This window comes from Lynx rufus, unplaced genomic scaffold, assembly GCF_022079265.1.
Source record: "Lynx rufus isolate CCGP_SWC_20201006 ecotype Redwood Valley unplaced genomic scaffold, mLynRuf1.p SCAF_15, whole genome shotgun sequence".
Classification (NCBI taxonomy): Eukaryota; Metazoa; Chordata; class Mammalia; order Carnivora; family Felidae; genus Lynx; species Lynx rufus.
The window spans coordinates 54434091-54453188 of record NW_025814829.1 but is presented as its reverse complement, the minus strand read 5'-3'; the positions used below and the strand labels follow the sequence as shown (position 1 = coordinate 54453188).

Below are 19098 nucleotides of genomic sequence, written 5' to 3'. Positions count from 1 at the left end.
TCGAGAAAGTCGGGATAGAAGGAACATAACTTAACATCATAAAAGCCATTTATGAAAAACCCACAGCTAATATCATCCTCAATGGGGAAAAACTGAAAGCTTTCTCCCTGAGATCAGGAACACGACAGGGATGTCCACTCTCACCACTGTTGTTTAACATAGTGTTGGAAGTGCTAGCCATCAGCAATCAGACAACAAAAGGAAATAAAAGGCATCAAAATTGGCAAAGATGAAGTCAAGCTTTCACTTTTTGCAGATGACATGATATTATACATGGAAAACCCGGTAGACTCCACCAGAAGTCTGCTAGAACTGATAAATGAAGTCAGCAAAGTCGCAGGATAAAAATCAATGTACAGATATCAGTTGCATTCTTATACACTAATAATGAAGTAACAGAAAGACAAATAAAGAAACTGATCCCATTCACAATTGCACCAAGAAGTATAAAATACCTAGGAATAAACCTAACCAAAGATGTAAAAGATCTGTATGCTGAAAACTATAGAAAGCTTATGAAGGAAACTGAAGAAGATATAAAGAAATGGGAAAACATTCCATGCTCATGGATTGGAAGAATAAATATTGTTAAAATGTCTATACTACCCAAAGCTATCTACACATTCAATGCAATCCCAATCAACATTGCACTAGCATTCTTCTCGAAGCTAGAACAAGCAATCCTAAAATTTGTATGGAACCACAAAAGACACTGAATAGCCCAAGTAATTTTGAAGAAGACCAAAGCAGGAGGCATCATAATCCCAGACTTTAGCCTCTACTACAAAGCTGTAATCATCAAGACAGCATGGTATTGGCACAAAAACAGACACATAGACCAATGGAATAGAATAGAAATCCCAGAACTAGACCCACAAAAGTATGGCCAACTAATCTATGACAAAGCAGGAAAGTATATCCATTGGAAAAAAAGACAGTCTCTGTAACAAATGGTGCTGGGAGAACTGGAAAGCAACAGGCAGGATGAAATTAGACCACTTTCTTACACCATTCACAAAAACAAACTCAAAATGGATAAAGGACCTGAATGTGAGACAGGAAACCATCAAAACCCTAGAGAAGAAAGCAGGAAAAGACCTCTCTGACTTCAGCTGCAACAATTTCTTACTTGACACATCCCCAAAGGCAAGGAAATTAAAAGCAAAAATGAACTATTGGGACCTCATGAAGGTAAAAAGCTTCTGCACAGCAAAGGAAACAATCAACAAAACTAAAAGGCAACCAACGGAATGGGAAAAGATATTTGCAAATGACATATCAGATAAAGGGCTAGTATCCAAAATCTATAAAGGGCTCACCAAACTCCACACCTGAAAAACAAATAATCCAGTGAAGAAATGGGCAGAAGACATGAATAGACAGTTCTCTAAAGAAGACATCCAGATGGCCAACAGGCACATGAAAAGACACTCAACGTCACTCCTCATCAGGGAAATGCAAATCAAAACCACACTCAGATATCACCTCACGCCAGTCAGAGTGGCCAAAATGAACAAATCAGGAGACTATAGATGCTGGAGAGGATGTGGAGAAATGGGAACCCTCTTGCACTGTTGGTGGGAATGCAAACTGGTGCAGCCACTCTGGAAAACAGTGTGGAGGTTCCTCAAAAAATTAAAAATAGACCTACCTTATGACCCAGCAGTTGCACTGCTAGGAATTTACCCAAGGGATACAGGAGTGCTGATGCATAGGGGCACTTGTATCCCCATGTTTATAGCAGCACTTTCAACAACAGCCAAATTATGGAAAGAGCCTAAGTGTCCATCAACTGATAAATGGATAAAGAAATTGTGGTTTATATACACAATGGAGTACTACGTGGCAATGAGAAAGAATGAAATATGGTCTTTTGTAGCAATGTGGATGGAACTGGAGAGTGTTATGCTAAGTGAAATAAGTCATAGAGAGAAAGATAGATGCCATAATGGTTTCACTCTTATGTGGATCCTGAGAAACTTACCAGAAGTCCGTGGGGGAGGGGAAGAAAAAAAAAGGTTAGAGAGGGAGAGAGCCAAAGCATAAGAGACTCTTAAAAACTGAGAACAAACTGAGGGTTGATGGGGGGTGGGAGGGAGGGAGGGTGGGTGATGGGTATTGAGGAGGGCAGCTTTTGGGATGAGCACTGGGTGTTGTATGGAAACCAATTTGAGAGTAAATTTCATTAAAAAAAAAAGAAAAAGAAAAAATTCAAGATAGACCTCTATTTTCAACCATACTAAGGACCAGATACCACAAAGTTTCACAACAAAGCACAAAGATACCCAATGAAAGTAAACTTGAATACATGGCTGAATTGGCTAGAAAATAAGGAAAGTTCTCTGAGGCCATAAAAGCAAACAGGAGCAAGGTTCCAAAGGGGTATAAACAGCCCCTGCATTAGGAACATCAACTTTTGGTAAACCCAGCAACTTAGAGCTGTAGTTTGAAAGGCCGTACAGGGAAATATTGAACAGGACTAGAATTCTTCAAGGAGTCTAAAGAGACACTCCCTCAGTGAGGAGGAAACTGAAAAGCATTACACATCACTAAAGTAGACATTGAAGTAAAGATGTCCATCTCTCTTTGGCTCCAGATGGGAGGGAAAGCCCTCTCACATAAGAATCCATAATCCCAAACGGGCAATCACTCTGCATTGGGTCTCAATCCACAATATGTGATTCTAAAATGCATGGCAAAAATTTTAAAATAGTTCTTGGTTGGTAGTGTCCCCTGATGATTAGCCAAAACAAACATAAAGAGAAATAGAAAACATATAAGAGCCTGAGAGAAAAGTTAGATTAGAAACAAAGACACAAAAATTGGACCAAAGCAGAGTTGCCAACCCAATTAGGGAAGAGTCTAAGGCACCCAGACTCCTGAGAGGAATTTATTTTCAGCCCAGATTTTTTATGATTAGCAGACATGTCTCTCTGAAGTAAGTGTGATGTACACTTCTACACAGACCAGAAAAGAGTCTACAACCCAGTCTCATACCAAAGTAACTTAAAAAAAATTTTTTTAAGTTTATTTATTTTGAGAGAGAGTGAGCAAGCAAGCAGGGGAGAGCCAGAGAGAGAGGGAGAGGGTGCATCCCAAGCAGGCTCTACACTGTCAGCACAGAGCCTGACATGGGTTCTGAACCCACAAACCATGAGATCATGATCTGAGGTGAATCCAAGAGTTGGACACCCTACCAACTGAGTCACTCAGGTGCTCTTCCCCCACAAAGGAACTTTCAAAGAGTGTACTTCAAAGAGAAGAAAAATCATCTTAGAAGGAAGGTTTAGAAGGAAGCATGAGGGTATGGTGAGCAAAGAAAATGGTATTGGTTATAAAAAACATAAGATGATACAAAAACATTGGAAAAGAATGGCATGTAAGTATAAATGGGTGAGGTTAGAGTTTAACTCTAGGGACTGTATTATTTTAAATCTTAGATTTTGTTAAAGAACCCTGTTGAAATATCCAAGGTATATATTAAAAGAATGAAGGCACAAAATATAATTTGCAATGTAGTAGAGGGGAAATGTTGAATGAAAAGAAAACCATCAATCAGTTGGTGGTAATGTATTTACAAAGTCAGTCTCTCCATTCCTCTAACCATATGTCTTTGTAATAGGACATTTCCATGCTTTCTGTCCATATAACACTGAAGGGACAAGCCAGTGAACACAGTCAGAAAAAAGAAACTAAGAAATAAAATGGTGATTATTTGCAGTGATCTCTATGAGAAAATTGTAAAATTCACAAATTACTAATTATTGAGTTTAGCAAGTTTCTAGGATGTGACAGCTTTATACAGTAGTTATTTGAATTTTATTTATCCTCAGATAATAATAATAAATGTGATTCACAAAATGTATTATAGTAAAAAATAAGGTCTTTAGGAATATACTATTTAAAAAAACCTATGTAAAGACCTTAAGGAAAATTATAGAAATTTTTATACCAACTTTAAAGGAGGCATAAATAGACGCCAGTCTTTATCGTGTTCATAGATTCAATGTAGTAAGATGTCAGTTCTTCCGAAACTGATGTATAGCCTATGTAATCGTGTCAAAATCCTAATAGATTTTTTTGGTGGAACTTGACAACTTGATTCCAAAATTATATTGAATAAATTAACAAGAAGAGGCATAAGTCTCCTAAAGAAAATGGGAATTTAATGTGACCACATTTTAAGTAGTATTAGAAAGCTACAGTAAATAACATAGTAACAGGTTTTGTTATGAAGAATAATATTGGAAATAGGTTAATGCAATCATATAGAGAAAACCCAGGAAAACAACACACACACACACACACACACATATATATATATATATATATATATATATATATGGGAAAATATATATGGAATATAAATATATATATGTATGTGTGTATATATATATATGTGGAATATATATATATATATATATATATATATGGAAAATTTGTACATGATACAATGGTACTGTATTTTAGAAAAGAGGGGATGGTATATTCATTACATGGTACTAAATGACTAAAACAACATAATATTATCTATGTAAAAAATTAAATTTGACTTTTAAAGCCATACATAAAAATCAATTCTATACATACATAAAAATCAGATATATTAGGGTGAAATTTCAAAGTAAAACTACAACATTTTTATAGGACAATCTAAAACAGTCTTTCTATAAACTTGTAACATGGAAAGATTTCTTAAGGCAAAAATCATATTTCATCAAGGAACAGGTTGAGAAATATCATGACATAGAAATAAAGACCTTCTGTTTATCAAGTCAGTAAAGAAAAGTGAAAAGAGAGGCTCCAAAGTTTGCAACACTTTAATACCCTAAAAATATAAAGAATCACTAATAATTCAATAAGTAAGAGACAGAGAAATAATTTACAGAAAAACAGCCAAAAGACTCAAAATGCATTTCATAGAAGAAGCAACATGAAAATATACTAACTCCTCATAAAAGATAAAATACAAATTAAAACCACAATGCGGTATCACTTTAAATAATAGACTTGTCCAATGTAAGGACCACGTGCTCCCAGGATTTGATACCAGAACTCTGCCGATAGGAGTGTAGATTGGAACTAATCACATTTTAAAACAATTTAGCTTTATCTAGACTGAAGATTCATTTCCCAGTGACCAAGCGAATCTTTGTTCCCTTGGGTCTGTACCATAAAAAAAGGGTATTTACATACACCATGAGTCTGGAAAACAGATATTCGTATAAGCATTTTTTGTACTGGCTAAAAAAGGGAAAGAATAGGAGGAATATAGCAGTCCTACAATGGAGTCAATGTTAATGAAATATAGCTGTATGCATAAGCATGGAAGATCTCAAGAACAGTGTTCAGTGGAGAATAAAATAAGTTATAGAAGAAAATGCTTACAATTCCACTTATACAGTTCATAAGTTTGCACAACTAAATAATAAATTAGTTACAATTTGTATTCTTCGCAAAAGTATAAATAGAAAGTGTGCAAATGATAATGGAAAATTCAACATGGTGGTCATGGCTGAAGAGAACAGAGGCCTGTAAGATTGAGGGAGGACAAACAGAAGAGCTGAACGTATTCATCATGTTACATTCCTTGAGGGGGTATACCTGGCTAATCATTCCATTATAATTCTTTAGACTCATTTAGGTTATAATATATACGTACATATTCATAAAATCATATTCTTATTTGTGTCATATGTATATAACACATAAATGCCTTCCACATACACAGTTGATCCTCATTATTCATGAATTCTGTATTTGTGAATTTGCCTACTCACTAAAATTGATTTCAATTCCTAAATCAACATTTGTAGTACTTCGATAGTTATCTAAGGACATATGCATAACAGTGAACAGTTTGAGTCACCTGACACATACGTTCCCAGCAAAGGTGGAACAAGGCCAGGCTCTGGCTTATATCAGCTCTCCTATTACAAATATGTGTCCTTTTCTTAGTCTATCATGACACATTTTTTTGCATTGTTGTGGGGTTTTTTTGGAGGCAACTTATCTTTTTTAAATGGCCATCAAATATAGTGCTGCGGTGCTGTCTACTGCTCGCCCCTAAGCACAAAGAGGCTGTGCTATCCCTTAGAGAAAGTACTTGTGTTAGATACGCGTGGCTCAGGCACAATTCATGGTGCTGCTGGCCGTTGGTTCAGTATTAAGGACTCAACAATGTATATTAAATAAGGTGTCTTCAAACATGAAAACACATAAACTTATTAAAAATAAAGCCCATTAAAAAAAAAAAAACATGAACACACACAAACAAGGTTGTATACTGACTGATTGATGAAAACGAGACCAATGTAACCAGAGCCTTGATGCAAGTGAACCTTGTATTTGCTTTTAGGAGCGATGGTTCAGTGTTAATTAATTCAGTGTTGATGGCAACTTTATAGAACATAATAGAAAATAATAATAAAATGTATTTTTGTGTTATATAAAAAAGAATATAAAACACATACAAAATTATAATTTATATGTATGCATGTATATATGTTTGTTATATATAAAATAAGTATAAAATATACATAAGTATAAAATATTTTATAAAAATGAACAAGCAAGGGACAAAAGCAACATGTAGAGGTTGTAACCACTAATTATATATAATATACAAGTTTATATGCTTATTTATGTACATACATACACATATGTATGTACAAATTACCTCTGAAAGGACAGAAATGAAACACAACATTGGTTAAAATAGAGGAAAGTAATAGTAAGAAGACTGACATTTCATGATATACCTACATTTTATAATACACGCATGCAATATTACAAATTGCTTCTTCTACTTATTCACTAAAAAATGAACAATGAGAGGCGCCTGGGTGGCGCAGTCGGTTAAGCGTCCGACTTCAGCCAGGTCACGATCTCGCGGTCCGGGAGTTCGAGCCCCGCATCGGGCTCTGGGCTGATGGCTCAGAGCCTGGAGCCTGTTTCCGATTCTGTGTCTCCCTCTCTCTCTGCCCCTCCCCCGTTCATGCTCTGTCTCTCTCTGTCCCAAAAATAAATAAACGTTGAAAAAAAATTAAAAAAAAAATAAATAAAAAATGAACAATGAAGCCAAAGTCCCATGACAATGACAGGGAATACGGGAGGGGCAGAGGACCTGAGGAACTTGACTGAATTGATAAAGTCATCCCTTTATTCATTCATGTATGAAATAAACATTTATTTGAAGTCTGCTATGTACTGAGTGCAGAGGATACAACATGGAACACAATATGGAGATGTTTAGATGAGGCATCAGTGGGAGCATCCAACTAGAAATACGCAGGAGGCAGTTGTTAGCAAATCTCATATGGAATCAATTCCCACCACTCCTCAGCGGCTCTTTGATCATTTCTCCTCCACAGCAACAGAATGGATGACTGCGGCTGGTGGAAATCCACCCCTCAGAAAGAAGAGGTGATATAGACTATTCTCCTTTACAGAGAATCATTTCAAATTCATGCTTCTTCCATGTTAAGAGTGACAGGAGGGGTACAAGGAATAATCACTGATCAACAGGGGAAGGAGCTTTGTCTATCTGGTACAAAGCACTGCATGCATATTGCATGAATGCAGAAGTATTCTCACTTTCCAGTTCTGATACTGTGACTTTTGAGTTTAACTGCATATCCTACATATGATTTCTTCTGCATACGGTTTCCACCACCTGACATTACACAACTCACTTATCCACTACCTCTTGGAACCCCTAATGATATTTTTAATAATTTTTAAATTAAAATAAAATATAGCTAAAGCTTCTTATGGAAGGTATTGGTTCTAACGTGACTTTGCCATCTGTTGTGTGACTTTAGTCAAGTACTGAGTCCTCTGAGCCTTTGTTTTCTGATCAGAAAATGGGGATAATAGTGGCTTCTCAGACTGTCCTAAAGAATCATGAAACTAAATCACATAGAGAATAAAAGGGCTTCAGTTAGTTCTTTAGCACAACAAAATTGGTATTAAGGCTTAATATTACTATTATTATATGAATAATAAGTAACATTGTGTGCTTAAAAGACAATAGTTTGTTTTCAATTGTAAATGGTCAATGAAAGACTTCGGACATTAGATATATTTTACACTTTTATCATCACTTAAAAAAAATTCTCAGTATATTTTCGGAAAAAGAAATAAAAACACCACCAAATATACTCGCCCTGAATATGGAACGCTGCTTATAGGGCACCATGGGTACCATTTCCAGTAGAAGATACTTCTGGCAGACTTCCCAGTCTTTGGGACAGTTAATGCAACTGCTTTCACCATTTCTTCATTCTCAATCATAGAATTACCAAAACTAAAGATTGTATATTGAGAGTAGAAGCTTCAACACCCTTGTAATTATGTCATTACAAATTTATGCACCTTCACCTTCGTTCTATTCCTTCATTTCAGCCTCAACTTACTATGCTTCATTCAAGGAAGAAATGTTTGGCAAGAGAGGGGGTGGAGGTATGGAGAGTTAGGCTAATAAAAATCTCATCAGCCATTTCTGATTTATAAAATCAAAATAAGGACTTGACTTCATATAATAGCATGGAGAGAAATGACCTTTAATTTGCCATTCACCCCCCATAAAAACAGTTGAGCTTGGGTTTGAAAATTAACATTTATCAAAATGTGCCAAATGAGTAAAAAGGCTGTGAAGGCCAACAACATAGAACTAGGCTCCTATTTCTTTCCCAGCAACCTCCCCATGTACAGATACCTATAAAGGCAATCCTCTATATCTATGCATATGGTTTTCATATGCACACTTAGTCCATAACACAACTTGGATTCAAACAGAAAGAAGAAAAATAAAAAGGAAGAAGTGTACTGAGTGCTGAGAGAAATATTAGCTTAGCATGAGCTTCCCTAGTGATCTTATTTATCTCTTCTTTCTTTCCTCTTGCTTTCTGCTACTTAAAAAAGAAGAGGCACAAAAGAAAATTAAACAAAAACTACAGATAAATGCTAGATAAGTGTCTGGTGATTACTAATTAGTTTTCTTCATAATACATCCAGAAAATAAAATCATCACATATGTTGACATAAATTAAAGATAAGCTAAATTTCAGTAACTTTGATTAAACAGTTGTCTAACACTTATGCCAGTTACAGTATCCAACATAACTTTAAAAATTGTTGCAGAGTTGTGTCCTTCTACTTCCTCACTTCTCTTGAATGTTAAAAGCTCAGAAAACTGGTTTCATCTACGCCGATCCAAGAAAAATGTTCCATCACTCCCTCCTTTCTGAAACTCTTCCTAACTCTGGCTTCCATCGCAACAGCCTCTCTTCATTTTCTTTCTACCTAACTCACCACTAACTGTTGGGGCTTCCTCTGTCCATCCTATAAATGCACCCTCCTAAAGAATTCTATCCCTGAGTCTATTTTTTTTATCTTTCTAGGTGATCACATCCACCAAATAATCACCGTGTTTATGATGTCCAATCCTTCATCTGTGTTCTCTGCCATGTCCAAGGTAGATATCCACCAGTTTGATGGGAACATTCACCTGTGTGCCCACTTAGGTCATGCTATCCATCCAAAGCTTTTCCTATATTTCTATTCTCTATCCTGATTAACACCACCACTCCCCACCACACAAACCTGAAATCTGGACCCAATGCATCACCTCCATATTTATTTGGTCACCAAGTAATTTCTCATCTATGCTGTTGTTATCCCGTAAATATGTCCTCTCTTCAGGACCATTATTACGTCCCTAGAACAGGGCCTCCTCATTTCTCTAACAATTTGCCATAACGATTTTACAAGCAATTTCCTTCTTAAAGTCTGGTCTGTCTCTCTTGAGTCCTTCCCAGATTCTGCCAGTATAAACTTTTTTAAGTCTTTAAACCTCTGCTCCCCAAGGATTCAGGATGAAGCCCAAGTTCCTCAGCCAGGTTTGTAGATGTGGTGGTGGGAAGGTGCGGGAGCTTCTGTATAAAAGCATCTGTTTTCTCACCACAGGATAAGATGAGGTTATCATCAGAGTCATGAGGAAGCAAAACAGAAAGACTGTGGAGGCTTGAGAGAACAGAGGAGCAAAACTCAGGAACTGAGAAAACGACGTTTACAAGGAAAATCTTATAGAAGTGCTCAACAGAAATGAGTTCCAACAGCAGGTCTGCGGTCATGATTTTAGATGATACCAGTTGGTGCTGTTGTAAGTACCCTCCCACCCTCAAACAAAACAAAAACAAAAACAAAAAGTTGAGCTACTCTAGTGCAAATATGGAGACTGAAAAGAGATGGGCTTGATGAGGGCTGTTGGGTTTTGTCAGGTGAGCAAGACAGTGGGTACAACAGGTAGGGACTGTTCTAGATATAGGAATAGCAAGAAGCCAAACAAGGCTGCTCTCTTAATGGAGCTTACTTTGTTGAGGGACAAATAAATAATACAACTGCAGAAAGCAGTAAGTATTACAAACAATATAATGTTGGGTGGAGTTCAGAACATTATTTGAGAACATTATTTAATTAGTGCTAACATTATTAATTGAGAGCGTCAACTCTCCAAAATATGGTACTTTGCTGGCACCATTACAAACAATGAATGCCTTGCAGAGGCAGGACTCAATTCTTTAAATCTGCCTCTTTTAAAGCAGGGGTGAGGACATTCCCAAAGAAGAGGTGTTTAAGCAGAGTCCATAAAATATTGGCTTGAGAAAAATTAGGAAGATAGGGAGTAACAAAGCGGGTGAATCAGTGGAACATAGGGCTAGTTAAAATCCAAAGACTGTTAGTGTGTGTTCAATAGACCACACAATAGCTGAATTATGAGGATAAGAGATGTTTCTATTACGTTGTGGGAACTAATGCAATAAAAATGTTTGACCAGTATTGGGCATAGTCTCTTGAACTGTTGGGAGAGAGATTTTAGGCTTTGAAATGTGGCACATTTAAAAAGACCTTGACAGGGGTGCCTGGGTGGCTCAGTCGGTTGGGCGTCCGACTTCAGCTCAGGTCATGATCTCACGGTCTGTGAGTTCGAGCCCCGCGTCGGGCTCTGTGCTGACAGCTCAGAGCCTGGAGCCTGCTTCAGGTTCTGTGTCTCCCTCTCTCTCTGACCCTCCCCCGTTCATGCTCTGTCTCTCTCTGTCTCAAAAATAAACATTAAAAAAAATTTTTTTAAAATAAAAAGACCTTGACAGGATTAAAAAAAAAAGACTTTGATAGGATATATAAAAAGATTAAAAAACCTATGTAAGTTAATATGAGCACAGAGGTAAATGTAAGAAAACTATTTTATTATTGAGGACGGCCTAATTATAAGCAAATGTTTGGCATATATTTTTATACCAAGGTGCAATGCATTTTTCAGTGTATAAGCTTAATTACAGAATTTTGTCATGATAACAAGAGGGAATATGGGACAAAAAAAATAGCTACATTCTAAAAAAATTATCTTAAGGGAAACATTTTGAATCCATTGTTTTCATTATGTGTCATTGAATATAGGCTAATAGGCACTCATGTTTACTCTTTTTATTTTTATTTTTCATTATGAAATTTATTGTCAAATTGGTTTCCATACAACATCCAGTGGTCATCCCAACAGGTGCCCTCAATACCCATCACCCACCCACCCCTCCCTCCCACCCCCCATAAACCCTCAGTTTGTTCTCAGTTTTTTGGAGTCTCTTAGGCACTCATGTTTAAAGCTGAACTTTTTTCTCCCACGTTTTGACATATTTGATCTACATAAGATGTTCCAAAGAATTTGCTATTGTCATTAACTGCCTTCTGGATAATGTATAACGTAAGATCTACTAAGACATATACATTTTCTTATTCACTGCTATTAAATGTCTAGGTGGATGGAGGTACTCAAAAATTTTTTTCAATGACATGTAATCATACAGCATTTGAACAGGACCAGAGATGAAATTAAAAGGTAACTGAAAGTAGATGGAAGAAGAGCAATGAAGAAAGACTCATTCTTTCGTTACTGAGTTAATGAATTCAGGACTCATTTCTTCATATAAGCAAAAAGAATACCTCATCCTTTACCCTTATATTTCTCCCAAATGACATGTTCTTGATCTAAATACCCCACCTAATGAAGAAAAGAAGACTCATTTTTATTCATCATTAAGAAAGTACTGAGCTTACAGCGTCCTCTAATATGTAACTACAGGACTCTGATTTTGTCCCAAGGACTATTTAGGAATTGTTGAGATTTTCCACCCTAAGACATGAGGACCTGAGAATTTAGAAATGACAATCACTTTGATTTATGAATCTGACCAAAGTTCTGTTTCAATCTTCATGATGATCTTGAGTGATTAAATAGTACTTTCCCATCTAAAAAATAAAAGCTGTGTTTAACATTTAATCCAATTCCAATGTGACTCATTCATTGTAAATCATCATTAATGACACTTGAACAACCTATAAAAACTGTAGCCTAATAAACAGAGGATGGAGCCAGTCTTCAGAGTGGTACTTAGCCTCAGTCTCAAGCCATGTCAGCCTCTAGGAGAATTCCTGACAGTAAGAACATTCCCAGAGCATGGCATGACACAAATCTGATCTTCACATTCCAAAGCAGAAATGTTTTGAGTAGCAAATGCTTTGCTATAATTGTAAATTCCAATAATTTTAAAATGGTAAGACTTTTTAAATAGTTTTTTCTTAATTTTTCTTATATTTCTTAATATAATTTCTTTTTTTTTGTTTCTTTAATATCTTCTGAAATTTTCTGTCCTTGTTTATGTCACAGGAAGAGTCAAAAGATAATATTTATTATATTTTAAGCTTTCTGGGAAAAAGGTGTTAAATATCTAGAGGTATTTATATATCCTATAAAAGTAGAATATAATGTTTTGAAGATCTGGAAAACATCAATATACTTTGGGTTTTTTTTATTCAGTATTTTCAAAAACTAAATAAATACAAAGTTGAGCTGAAGTCACAAGCATAGTTAAAACTTAGAAGAATATCTCATTTTCTATCACAAAGGGCATAAAATTTTAATATCTTGATAAATAGTTACTATTTTAACATCGGATATTTACTGTCATTAAAAAACAAAAATAATGAGCATTATCCATAATAGTATGTTTACCAAATTGCTCATCTGTCAGAGCTGTGTGACTCATGATTAAACATAATTTGTTTTTCTGTGATGTCAAAATAATCCCCTTTAAACCAATGCATATTTTTTTAAATGCCATCTACCTACCTTTCTGCTGAAAAAGGAGGGAAATACAACATGTGTCTTTAGAATTTACCTTGAATAATAAATTGTTCCATGTTTTCTTTGAAAGGCTGGATGTGCTCTTTTGAGGATACCTGGTATACTTTCCCCGCCTCAACTTCACAGGCTGAAATTAGAGAGAGACATTGTTTAGAATGTCACAGTGTTGATGGAACAGTAATATATATATATATATATATATATATATATATTTTTTTTTTTTTTAGAGAGAGACAGAGAGAGAGCACAAGTAGTAAAGGGAGAGAATCTTAAGCAGGTCCCATGCCCAGGACAGAGTCTGACACGGGGCTCGATCTCACAACCAAGAAACCATGACCTGAGCTGAAATCGAGAGTCAGACTCTTAACCAAGCGATCCACCCAGGTGCTCCATCAACTTTTAAAACATACTAGCTGATGTTAAAAACCTCTGATAACCCCACTCATTGATACATGTTCTACACATATTTTGGAAACATCCAAATACTGACATAGGAAGCCTATGATCTCAGCTTCACTTTGGGTTGTTGTACAACGAGGTTCTTAAGAATCCAAGTTTGGTCACTGCCAAACGGTGCAAACGTAGGAAGCTCCTTTAAGCTCCAAGCCTCAATCTCGTTTGTAGAATGGTGATAGCACTGGCCTCTCTCTCTCAGGGCTGTCATGAGGACCAAATCAGTTAACAGATATAAAGTGTTCAAATAGTGTCTGGCAGACCATAAAGCAGTATGTCAGTATTTGCTACCATGCTCAATATTACCAACTGACTTCTAATACAAGTTTCTCCCAAACTGAAATCCATATTTCTGAAAAATGACAGATAGCAATTTTGGTGCTCATGTTAGCATGGAAATCAATAATTAAAGAGCATCTATTACGTGGCAGATACTTACTACCTATCATTTAATTTAATCTCTAGAATAAATTAATGAAAGTGGGGGCGCCTGGGTGGCGTCCGACTTCAGCCAGGTCACGATCTCGCGGTCAGGGAGTTCGAGCCCCGCGTCGGGCTCTGGGCTGATGGCTCGGAGCCTGGAGCCTGTTTCCGATTCTGTGTCTCCCTCTCTCTCTGCCCCTCCCCCGTTCATGCTCTGTCTCTCTCTGTCCCAAAAAATAAATAAACGTTAAAAAAAAATTTTAAAAAATAAATTAATAAAAGTGGAATTTACCCCATTTTGTAGCTGAGGAAAGTTAGGCTCAAAGATGGCACTTATTTGTTGAAAGGCCCACAGGTAATAGGTAGCAGGTCCATAAATGAAATCCTGATCTGACTCAAGAGTTTCTTTTCTTTGTATGCCCATGCCATCATAAATGCCTTAGTAGGCTATAGATCCCACAAGGGTTAATTAAGAATTATTTCTAAGACATTTTCTGAAGAAATTCCTGCCATTTTGGTGATAGAATAAATTCAAAATTAAAAAGCACATATTTGAAAGACAAAACTTAGGACATACAAATATCTGAATCAGGAAAACATACTTCTCACTACAATTCTTAAGGTAAGATTGCCAATAAATTTCTCAAGGAGACTTTGAAATTTCACTCTTTAAAATATTTTTCTCTTATTAAAACATCGTTTCCTTTCCCCTCCAGGTTATTAGTTTATCTAAGCAGAATACAGGGGGGCTATATTGTTAGCCCCATTTCTCCCCCTCAAGCGTAAAAGACAATTATATCTAGTAGAATTTAAGACCAGTTAGACATACGCTGGGTTCTCTCTGCCCACCTTCCCCAGGACTCCTCACCCTCTGTGGGAACAGGCTCTTGTAAGCTCGTGCCTGTCCAATCTACATCTCTAGCTCCGTATCTTGTACCTTCAGATTTGCACATTAAGCTTCCACACATATCAGTGTTTTCAAATAGAACTCATCACAGCCTTCTCTAGACTTGCTACCTCCCTTATTTTATTCTCCTGTTGGTGGTACCACCATCTGACCTAAATAACTCATACCAAAGCAGGAGAGTTATCCTTGACTCACTCTCCTTGTCTCCACATTCTATTTGTTTACCTCCTAGATACTTCTTATGTCTGCCTATCCTCTCCATGCCTGCTTTATGCTGGTACAAAAGCCTGCGTCATTCTTCACTGAGCTACTAGAAAGCCTCTTAACTGGGCTTCCCACCACCAATCTTTTACAGATCCATGCTCCTTCTCATAGCTTAAGAAGAATGGATAAAGAAGAGGCAGTGGAATATGACTCAGCCATCAAAAGAATGAAATCTTGCCATTTGTGAAAACATGGGTTGGCCTGGATGGTATTATGCTAAGTGAAAGAATACGAAGACAAATACCATATGATTTTACTTACACATGGAATTAAAAAAAAATGAACAACAACAAAAAGACTCTTCAATACAGAGAACAAACAGATGGTTACCAGAGGAAAGGTGGGTGGGGCGATAGGTGAAGGGGATTAAGAGGTACAATCTTCCAGTCATAAAATAAGTAAGGCAAAGGGATATAGTGAACAGCATTGGAAATATAGTCACTAATATTGTCATAACGTTGTGTGGTGACAGATGGTAACTACATTTCTGTGGTGAGCACTGAGTAATGTATAGAATTGTTAAATCACTATGCTGTTCACTTGAAACTAATATAACATTGCATATCAACTATACTTCAGCAATAAACAAAAACAAAAAAAAAATAAATCATCCAGAAGAAACCTGACCAATTACCTGAAACTGTTCAATGACCTCTAACTTCATAATTACATCTTGAGTAAAGGAATGATTTAACACCCTACAATATGAAGTAGAGCAACTTGCCCAGCTTTCTACTAATCCACCTCTACTCCTGATATCTTTTGCAGACTCAGTGCACATTCTCATCTCCATACCCTTGCTCAAGTTGGTTACTGTAGTTAGAATGCTTTTCTCCTTTACCCCCTTTATCCTCTTATCTCATTCATCTCACCTATTCCCAATATTACTTCATGACTTAACCTTGATGTAGCTGCCCCTGAAAAGTATTTCCTCTTTCCACTTTCCTCAGTTCACTACATCCCCTGCTCTCCTCCACTCACTGTCCCACCTCCAGGAAGAACTGGGTGTCTATCCTCTGTGACCCCACAGCACCTCGTGCAGACAGAATTGAAGCTATTACTTACTAAATACTTTTTATGTGCCACACTTTACATTTGTTCTCCCATTCAATCCTCAAGAAGCCCTTTCAAACAGAAGAGTAATATGCTTGCTTTATGTCAGAGAAATGAAATACAAAGAGACTGTCCAAATTTTCACAGTTCATATGTTGAGAAGGTAGGGCTCAATATCAGCTACCATTCCATATTCATGTTATTTGTAATCACATCTCTTCTGCTCCACTAGACCAAGCTAAGTGGTCTAAAGATAGGAAATCTTAAAGATAGGAATCTTAAAGATAGGAAATCTTAAAGATAGGAAATCTAATTCTCATTTGTATTCCTAGTGCCTGATACAAGCAACAAATCATAGTTGGATGGGTTAATGGCTGGATAAATAGCTCCTGTTGCAGAAATAGTATTCCAGATGTTGGAATCTAGCAGATGGGAGACAGGGTTTAAATTCTAGTTCACTCATTCACTGAGTGAGCCTTAGCTTGGAGAAACCTAAGAAAATTATCATAGCTGCTTTTAAAGTATGGTCTCAGGAACAAAAGGGTATAAACTTCTATGTTGATTCTAAGGAAGAAGGAAGGTAAACCAGCAGAAGTTGAGGCGGGGCGGGGGGGTAGAGAGAGAGATTCTGGTTCTAAGTAAAAGGGTGGCTAATGTTTAGGGAAATCTCAGTGAAGTAACCAGCTGTCTGAGGTGATGAGCACTTCATCACTGGCACTCTTTATCCTTCAGAAAATAGTGGGCTACCTGTCAGAAATGTAGTAAAGGGGATGAGTCTAAGGAGAAGACATACGCAGTCAGCTTCCTTTGGAATGTATCACTCATGACAGCCCCATGAAGCCAGAAATTTTGTGTGTCTCTACATGCATAATAAAGACATAATGTCATAATTTCAAGTATTCTCTAAAAGTAACAAGTTGCATTATTTCAAAGGTATGAAGTAGAAATTTATCAGCCTTTCCTATCAGGCAGTGAATTATTTCTGGCAAAATGACACAAAGAGATGTTCTGAATGGTCTTCATCAATTTGTAATTGCTGATCAACCTACTCACACATGACACAGACACTGACTGACAGGAAAATGCCAGGACAAACACCCCTGTCCTCAGATGGCTTGACTTCCACTATACTATATAGTCTTTAACTAATTGTTTTTCAATTCCAACAATAAAAGTATAATACTAATAGCCTAGGGTCTAATAGATTAGGCCAAAATGAGAAAAGGATCCAGTCTTACACTTGGTCTGATTTTCAAAAGTTCAAAGTCTGAGGCAAGAAAGATTAATATTTTTACTATTAATGTCACAATTGTTTCATTTGCCATTTTTTTACTAGAAGATGAAAGCAATAACTGTCTTTTTCTTCATGATACTATACTATGTGTAGAGGTCCAGGGAATTATACAAATACCCCAACACTAGGAACTCGCAGAAGTTAATCTAATGGATCGGGTGACAATTTCCCTAGTTAGGCAAGCAGAGTTAGATCAAAGACTGAGCATAGCAAAGTCTTCTAAAATATGCCAAAATTTCTCTAGGTCTTCATTTTTACTTAGTAACTTTAAAACAACAGAATATACAACAGATAAGAAATACATAAAATACTTAAAATATATTAAAAAAGGAGGTTAAAGTTATATTTTAATTTCCACTTAATTTCATAAGTGCCCTTGGCACATTCATATGAACTTAATATTATGAATATAAATGTAAGCAAAACCTATTTTTCTATTTCTTCTCTTTTCCCCTTCACCTATAGATTTTCTTGTACGCAGTAAGAACTAAGTAGAATTTTAGATCTAGAAGCTCCATAGGGTCGTTTACAGGCAACCCTATCTCATTTCCAGTCCTCCTTCCAGGCAGCCATGATAAATGCTTGTCAAGTATCTCAGTGTTTCCAGTGATATCCATTCATTTCCCTACCAGGCAGCTTTTTCCCTGCAGATTTATTCTAATTATTAGAATTTTCAGCCAGATATTGTGCAGAAATCTCTCTGTACAGTATACTCCCTGTGGAATGATATATCTGGAGCTTGCTTTAAGATACTCCAGATATATTCACATAATTACTTATATAGTTAAAAAATCAGTTAAAAGAAGTCCATCATAGATAGTCTGTCTTTAGTGAGTAACAGAAAATCTCCACTGTCTTTGAGGACAGAGGAGGACCCTCATCTTCTACCATCCTGCATTTACTCATTAACATTCCCTAGAAGGCAATACACATCCAACAATTCTCTGGGGAATGAATGGATAAATGAATCAGACCCTCCTGGAACAATGAACTTTTTTGTAATTTTTAAAGCGTCATATCTCTTCAAATTTCTCCACATATACTCTTAACTCTCAGAACCAATTGTTGAACCTCTACTCATCCATCCCAAATTTCAACTATCACCCCAAGAGAAGAGGATCATCTCCCCTGAACTTTGTATCTCCTTTCTCTATATATGTGTGAATGATAGAAGATAAAAGCAAAACTTTGGATAAGAGATCTGGATTCAAGTGTAGTTCTCCTAGTAGCTATTTGATCTTCAACTGGCTCCTTCAATTATCTGAGCCTCAACCGCCTCAACTAGAAATCGGGATGATGAAGACATTGAACTTGAGTGCTAAGCACTGAGCTGTTGAGACGCTTTCAAAAACCATAGCTATTAATGATATTATTTCATTGCATTTATTTGGTTACGCATCTTTGTCTCGGATTTACTTTTATTTTAAATTCACTGAAGTCAAGGACTATCTTATTCAACTCTGTGTGCCGAGTGTCTGAACTACTGAGGAAGCACTAAAAACT

The 19098-nt window shown here is 36.5% G+C and overlaps 1 protein-coding gene across 2 annotated transcripts in view; it reads right to left on the bottom strand.

The window, feature by feature from the left end:
* The window catches only part of FMN2 (formin 2), a 393006-nt gene that overhangs the window by 88448 nt on the left and 285460 nt on the right, over positions 1 to 19098 (bottom strand). Inside the window, exon 14 of one of the 2 annotated variants that reach the window (XM_047076425.1) lies at positions 13236 to 13328. The exons of the other annotated variant lie outside the window; for it this stretch is intronic. Within the exon in view, the coding sequence (XP_046932381.1) occupies positions 13236 to 13328 (93 nt within the window). The remainder of the gene's footprint in view (positions 1 to 13235; positions 13329 to 19098) is intronic. 2 annotated transcript variants of the gene reach the window in all.